This window comes from Lampetra planeri, chromosome 24 (genome assembly GCF_965212315.1).
Source record: "Lampetra planeri chromosome 24, kcLamPlan1.2.h2, whole genome shotgun sequence".
Classification (NCBI taxonomy): Eukaryota; Metazoa; Chordata; class Hyperoartia; order Petromyzontiformes; family Petromyzontidae; genus Lampetra; species Lampetra planeri.
The window spans coordinates 12,549,664-12,557,145 of NC_136130.1; the positions used below are offsets into that span (position 1 = coordinate 12,549,664).

Sequence of the window (7,482 nt, forward strand, 5' to 3'; positions counted from 1 at the left end):
CAAGCGGCCGTTACCAGATAATCGCCACTGGAGACGACTGTGAGTGGGAATGGAACTCGGGGTTGGTGGCGCGGTGCGCGACCCGCTCCACTGCCGCTGCCCACGATCCCACACGATCAGCCCGCGTCTCCATTCCCGCCGGCTGAGAAACAGGGTGGCTTCCAGAGGTGGGACAAAGTCATTGTTATGCAAGTCCAAGTCGAGTCGCAAGTCATCAAATTCATGACTCGAGTCTGACTCGAGTCCAAGTCACATGACTCGAGTCCACACCTCTGGTGGCTTCTCTCGTATGTTGCCAGCCCCATGTGCCAAGCCGGTGCAGGTGTCCCGCGTGTGGCAGGGTTAACAGAAGAGACGGCGTTAATAATCACGGGGGCAGAGAAGACCCGGGGAGCTTCGTGTGGAGCGGCAGCGTCAGGCAGCCGAAGAGCGAAGCGAGCGAGACGTGCCCTGTGCCATGTCGTGGTGCACGTGAGAGGGCAATGCCTGCGAGCCAGGTTAAGTCGTGCGGCTCATGAGCCACGAAGTCCGCGTGAGCTCAGTGAGTCCTGCATGCGACCCACGTGAAGGCCACGTGGTGAAGAATCCGCCACGAGTCCCACCATGGAAGTCGCGCACCAGCCGCGTCACTCGAGCGCGGGGTGAACGCATGAGCACATTCAGCCCCACGGACCACACTCTGCACCATTCACAATCGCCCTGCAGTTGACCCGAGGAGTGCGCTACCCTCGTCCTCGCCTGGAGTTGGCTGGGTTCCCACCGGGGACTGCGGGGGCTCAGCCCTGCGGTGCGCTACCCGAGCCCTCGCGCAGAACTGCCCGGAGGAGTTCCCTGGGTGCGATTTACTCCCAAACTATTTTGGACACCGAATTAAAACAATGCAATAAGTCAGGCATCTGTGGTATGTTAAACGAGTCGTAATATAGTTTATCATACAACTGCAATTGTCTTTATTTAGCTCTAAATCTATATTCTGGCATTACATACTATGCAAGAATTTGGAATAAAATTACAATCTTGATTTGAAACTTTTTGGTTCTTTCGGTAAAGTCACGGAGGTAGAAAAATAATAGATCACGACGTTTCGATCGCAACACAAGCAATCATCATCAGGTGGGACAGCCACAGCAGTTCTTGCTGTTCTTGCTGTGGTTGTCCCACCTGATGACAATTGCTTGTGTTGCGATCGAAACGTCGTGATCTATTCGTTTTCTACCTCCGTGACTTCACCTAAAAGAGCCAAAGAGTAATAAAAATACAGTCGTATACATCTGATTTTGCCACAGAGGAAAAACTTATGGAGCCCACTGCAAAATGCTTGGCTATAAAACTTTCATGTGCTGACCAGATGGGACAAAAAATATAGATTCAGAGCATAAATAATCATTAAACATAAACCTAGGTGTTCATTTAATATTGTTCAAACCCACCAAGGTACAGCCACATAGATTTTATTTGGGAACACATTTAGAGCTGCACAGTGGGGGCCCACCCCCACCGGGACACGTCGACCAGAATTCAAATTCACGAACCTTCCGGTGAGAAAAACACTCCACCAACAGCACCGCGCCACTGAATGAGATTCATGGTAGTGATCAACGATTAATTTAACATTTAACTGCATTCTAAGTGATTTATAAAATGTTAAAGTTATTTATCGGAGACTACCCCACACTGCTGGTTGAAGGGAGTGTTTGGCCATACTTCACTGTGCAGGACAGTGTGGGTTGATAAAATGGGGACTGGTTGTCACCGACCACTGATGTGAGTTGTGACTGAGAAGTGTATTCAGATCACCATTTTTTGTACGAGTCAAAATCTAAGTGATTTCCTGCGCAAATGAGAATTGAGGTGGTGCTCATCTCCTATTTACAATCCTGAGCCAGTGGTAGACATTCCACATTCCTATGATGGGGACACTTTTATCATCAACATGAAAAAAAAAAGCATTGCACCTCTTGCTCCATGTCAAATCATGGCTTTCTTCTCGTTCTTCTGTCACTCTCCTCTTCACTGTCCGACCCTGAATTATCCATCGTCTCCATCGCCTCCTCCACCTCCTCCTCCTCTACCTCAAGCTCATTTTCAGAATCTTCTCCCTCCTGCAACTCTTCTTCCAACTCTTCCCGGGCAAGCAGGCGGCTAAACACGTCCAGTTCCTCTTTGGAAGCCCCGTTGGCAAGCTTCGTGAGAAAAACGCCATCGGGGAGGCGGATGATATGCGCGGCTTTGGGATTCTGCGACGAGCCGAGTCCAGGCTGGGATGGGCCGCGAGGATCTGGCGTCGCGTGTGGGCCCGACCGCTCCACGCTGAACAGGCCGCGCCGCTCCAGGAACTGGTGGCGGGTCCGGACGCGGCGCTGATCCGCACCAAAAATCCGCGTGGTCACCATCTCGGCGTGCGACATGCCCATGCGGAAATAGGCGTACTGCGAGACAACACGACGCTCGTTAGCGTTCAGTCTTGTTCATTGCCTGAATATTGCCTGAATAAGGACGCTTTGTGGCCAATCTATGCTTACAGTCATGAACTAGCAGACAATATGCTTCTTTACACAGCTGTCCCTCCATGTACTAAAGTAAACAATTGTTTTCTCGTCCCATCAGTCACACGGACTTCTGGCAGTGCACAATTTTACTGTGATTGGTAAGGCATGTGCAGTAGCGAGTGTGGCGATACCTGGAAGGTAAACTGCAAGTGGTAGGGCGTGTGCAGCAGGGCGCGCGGGGTCATGCGAGCGATCTCCTGACTCTGCTTTCCGTTGAAGAGGCAGTCGGAGCGCAGCGTGTTTATGCGCTCAGAAATGCCTCGCTCAGTCTGCGCAAGCAGCTCCGGGGTGGAGGCGACAGCATGCTCCAGCCAGCCTGGAGCACCACGCGCACACAGCCCATGCGTGACTCTCCCGCATTAGAACTTGCTGCGGGCGACATTACATGGCATCCAGTGATGGTGTCACCTGAAAAAAAACATTTTGTAGGTATCACCAGCACAAGCCCAGCCTGACCGCTCAAATTAATTTACACTGCCACAAGTTAATGAACACTGCCACCAGTTATTAATTGCAGCAGAAACCCACTTTGGCTGCTTTAGCTGCTCTACTGGTCAACGCAAACTATAACTGCTGGTGAGGAGCCGTTGGCGAGAGCCAGGCTGGTGCCATGGGAACGTGTGGAGCCAGCGTGCCGTGCCACTACCTTCTCCGAGGCCGTGCCGCCTCAGGGCCCGCCCCCTGCCCTGGATGACGAGCGCGTCCGTAAGCGCGAGCTGAGGCTGCTGCGTCACGGCCCTCGTGCACGTCGCCCGGCTGAGGCCCAGTGCCAGCAGTGCCCGCAGCGACGAGACCACGGCCTGAGACACAAACAGAGCAGCAGCGAACGGCAGCTTCAAACGAGCATCCGCAGCCAAACCCAAGCCCGGGAATTATTACGAAACTGCTCCAGTCAAGTAGGAGTTCACCTCGATACAATGGAGCTGGAGATAGGCTGCTCAGAGCTGGTAAAGGCCCATTTCTTCATCATTGTTAAAACCAAACAGATGTTTGTGCAGTGTGGTAATGCTGCTTAATTGAGGTCGACACATTCACTAAATTATTTAATTTTTGGTTTTGCTCAGTAAGTAAATACAACTCAGTCTCTTGTAGAAGACAAATGCAGAAACAAAAACACAATGCCCATTGCCAAATCAGCTGACGGGAATCCTCAGAGATCCTCGCCGGCCTAATCCTTGAAGGCGATGAAGTCACACACAAGCGTTTCTTGTCGATACAATCCCTGATGAAGTCACTCATCTGTCTTATGTGATCAGAGTTAATGGCCAAATCCTCTCGAATGCACTCGAGCTTTTCAATGATTTTAAGCCAAGCATGATGGGCCTAGTTTGTGCTTTGACGAGTGACCGGCAAGACCTGCCAGGTGTTGGAGGTGTGGGGCTGAGGAGTGGCCAAGAGATGACGGTGCTGATTGTTATCCCCTCATATGCACCGGTTTTCTCCGGGTATTCCAGTTCCCTTCTGCATGGCAAACATTACAATGCTCCTAGTTGAGTCTTCGTGTTTCCTGGGGCAATAGGCAGCGTGTTTGTTCAATGCACAGTAAAGGATTGGGCGCCTGAGCATGTCGAGGGAGAGCACGGCCCAGAGTCACGCACCGGTGCGCCAGCTTGAGCGTGTGGTGCGGAGGGCAGCATCGCGGCAGGGCTGCTCCGCACCAGACAGCGGACTTGACGCTGCGAGAATCCCAGGTCCAGGAGGCCCTGCGCAGCCGTCTCCACGGCAGCGGAGGCCGCGGCAGCCGAGGGCCAGCCCCGCCTCGCGGCGTGTGTGGCCGCCTCCTGGGCGACGCTGGCAACAAACTCGCCCGGCGGCTGCTCCTCCTCCTCGGTGCTCCACTCCCCATTGCCACCGCTGTCTCCCACCGAGCCCCCGCCTTCCCCTCTTGCCACCTCTTCACCGGCAGGCACGGCTGTGAAATTTGCAACATTGTTCAGTGCTTAAATGGGCAGCTTGAGTGTTGTAATGTCACGCTTTGCAACCGGTGTGCCGCAATATTGTTTTAATTACAGGAGAGAACCTGACTGTTCGCAAGCTAGGACGGATGACCTCTGCTCCAACCGTGCCATTCAGTGGTCGATCCAGCCCCCACCCTGCACCTCCCCTTCTCCATGGGTCGTGCATGCGCAGTACGGCAGCAGACTGCTCTCATGTGTCGGCAAATTATTACAGAATGTACAACAAAAATCTGCATAAATAATGCGGGAATGATCAATTCTTATATTACATTTTCAGTGTTCTGAATGTTACCATTCAGAAAGTTACAGAACTTCTGGCGAATATTTAAAAACATGCGTTTAGTGTATTTGGCTGCTATAAACTGACCCATAAGCCACTTCGTTGAGCTATCCTTTGTGGCCAGATCGCTTCTGAAAAAGAGCTGTATTGCTCCGTGCGCCTTACCTGGTAAAATTAAAATAGTTTATCGTTTAGTAAAATCCCTCCACATCCATGACAGGCAGTACAGAAGCCATAGCAATGCTGCCATTCACAGACCCTATCACATACTAATAGAAGGGGTAGACCATTGTCAACAGATTGTTTAGCCCATTCCCTAATTTTTATGTATTGTAGAAAACAATAGTAGCTCCGCCTAAATAACTACAAATAATTCGTTTCGTAGTAAATACGAATCTCATTCAAATCCCAATTCTAACACACACACACCCATGGTACCGCACCGAGCAGCGGAATAACTTGTTGCGACGGACACGAAATGAATGAACGAGCGCACGGCCCCCCCGGCGTTGTGACCTTTGGCAGCGCGGGCCTTGTCCCGTCTGGCGGGCTGGCCGGGGCGTCGCGCCGTGCGGGCGGTGTCGGTGGTGGTGGTGTCGGTGGTGGTGCTCGCCCGCTCGCCCCGGGCCGGTGCCACCCGGCTAGGGGCGAGGAGGCCCCACCACCGGCACCGGCACGGCGCCACAGCCGAGAGACCGCGATAGCTCCACATCGTCGAGCCGCCCTGTCTCACACACGGTGAGACACACACAGCGAGACACAGTGAGACACACACACACAGCGAGACACACACACACAGCGAGACACACACACACAGCGAGACACACACACACAGCGACACACACACAGCGAGACACACACACAGCGAGACACACACACAGCGAGACACACACACAGCGAGACACACACACAGCGAGACACACACACAGCGAGACACACACACAGCGAGACACACACACAGCGAGACACACACACAGCGAGACACACACACAGCGAGACACACACACAGCGAGACACACACACAGCGAGACACACACACAGCGAGACACACACACAGCGAGACACACACACAGCGAGACACACACACAGCGAGACACACACACAGCGAGACACACACACAGCGAGACACACACACAGCGAGACACACACACAGCGAGACACACACACAGCGAGACACACACACACACAGCAGACACACACACAGCGAGACACACACAGCGAGACACACACAGCAGACACACACACAGCGAGACACACAGCGAGACACACAGCGAGACACACAGCGAGACACACAGCGAGACACACAGCGAGACACACAGCGAGACACACAGCGAGACACACAGCGAGACACACAGCGAGACACACAGCGAGACACACAGCGAGACACACAGCGAGACACACAGCGAGACACACAGCGAGACACACACACAGCGAGACACACACACAGCGAGACACACACACAGTGAGACACACGCACTGTACTCATGCACAATGACACACACGCGCATGGACACGTACTGTCACAGAGACACACTGTGGCCCTCACAGGCTGGTGGGGCAAGTGCTGTTAGCGAGCGCCTCTGAAGGCCGCCACGGTACACGAGGGGGTGGGTAATCAACACCACTCCCAGATGCCTTTGTCTACCCAGTGGTGATGTTTACACACCGGCGCGCCAGGTACTCGTTGAAGGCCGAGTCGACCTAGGAAAGGCCCAGAATGGGTTCAGATTCCCGTCATCGATGTTGGCTGTGAAGCGGGAATCAAACTCGGGTCGCTGGGTTCGGAGCGGAGTGCGGCGCTAACCGCAGCGCTCAAGCGCCGTGGTGACAATTCCCCGTTCCCGTGACGAGGCCAAGCTCTCAAGGCGCAGTGCAGCAGCAGCAGTGTTCGCTCCACTGCTGCACTTCCGCGTACAGTGCCCACTCACCCACGCTGCCGCACTGTACGCACGTGACGCGGTGACCCCGTGACCTCGCGCCGCTCTGCTCGCCACTCACGGCCCCGCCCCTCGCTGCTGGCAGGGATCGCTGCCGCCCCGCCCCTCGCAGGAGGCTCCCTCCCCTACCCCCTCCCTACTCCCCCTTGCCCCTCCCACTACCCCTCCCCTACCCCCTCCCTACTCCCCCTTGCCCCTCCCACTACCCCTCCCCTACCCCCTCCCTACTCCCCCTTGCCCCTCCCACTACCCCTCCCCTACCCCCTCCCTACTCCCCCTTGCCCCTCCCACTACCCCTCCCCTACCCCCTCCCTACTCCCCCTTGCCCCTCCCCTACCCCCCCTACCAACCTTCAACCCCCCTCACAGTGTCATACCTAATTTGGAGCTTTCGTGACTGCAGGAATTACTCACAGTGCATCAGCCACGACCTATCCACTGCTGGATGGCGTCCTTCCCCCAAGCTGTCCCGTCATTAACCACGTGGTGATGGTGACGTCACCATGGAGCTTGTGCCAGGCGAGGTGCATCTCGAGGCCACGTTAATGCTCGCTGGGTTGATGGAGACGAAGGGCCAAACAGAAGCTGCTTGGCCATGCGAGCTACATGACCCAGCGTTGCCTCGGCTACCGGAAGAGCTTACTGATGGGACTGTGCCCAGAACTTTGTAGGATCAGTGAGCTCCTCACACAATCCAGTCTGGTGAAACCAAGGCACGTTTCAAATGTCGTGATCCACATCGCACCCGCACGCTCCCGA

At 54.6% G+C, this 7,482-nt stretch overlaps 1 protein-coding gene across 1 annotated transcript; it reads right to left on the reverse strand.

Annotated features, from left to right (window-relative positions):
* Positions 1–1,386: 1,386 nt before the first annotated feature.
* On the reverse strand, positions 1,387–6,781 carry LOC144726820 (transcription termination factor 4, mitochondrial-like). The gene is made up of 6 exons (XM_078605756.1): positions 6,716–6,781; positions 5,304–5,511; positions 4,148–4,461; positions 3,196–3,349; positions 2,681–2,865; positions 1,387–2,429 (listed from the first exon to the last, which is right to left on the reverse strand). The coding sequence occupies exons 2-6, from the start codon at positions 5,497–5,499 to the stop codon at positions 1,974–1,976; spliced, it is 1,305 nt and encodes a 434-aa protein (XP_078461882.1). The 5' UTR covers positions 5,500–5,511; positions 6,716–6,781; the 3' UTR covers positions 1,387–1,973.
* Positions 6,782–7,482: the final 701 nt, after the last annotated feature.

What these genes read in the sequence shown, in the direction of transcription:
- LOC144726820 (XM_078605756.1), bottom strand. Translation starts at nt 5,499, where the DNA reads ATGTGGAGCTATCGCGGTCTCTCGGCTGTGGCGCCGTGCCGGTGCCGG. An exon ending in CAAGGCCCGCGCTGCCAAAG is followed by an intron (nt 4,462 to 5,303) that starts GTCACAACGCCG and finishes CAAATTTCACAG; the next exon opens with CCGTGCCTGCCGGTGAAGAG. An exon ending in ACGCTCAAGCTGGCGCACCG is followed by an intron (nt 3,350 to 4,147) that starts GTGCGTGACTCT and finishes TTTGTGTCTCAG; the next exon opens with GCCGTGGTCTCGTCGCTGCG.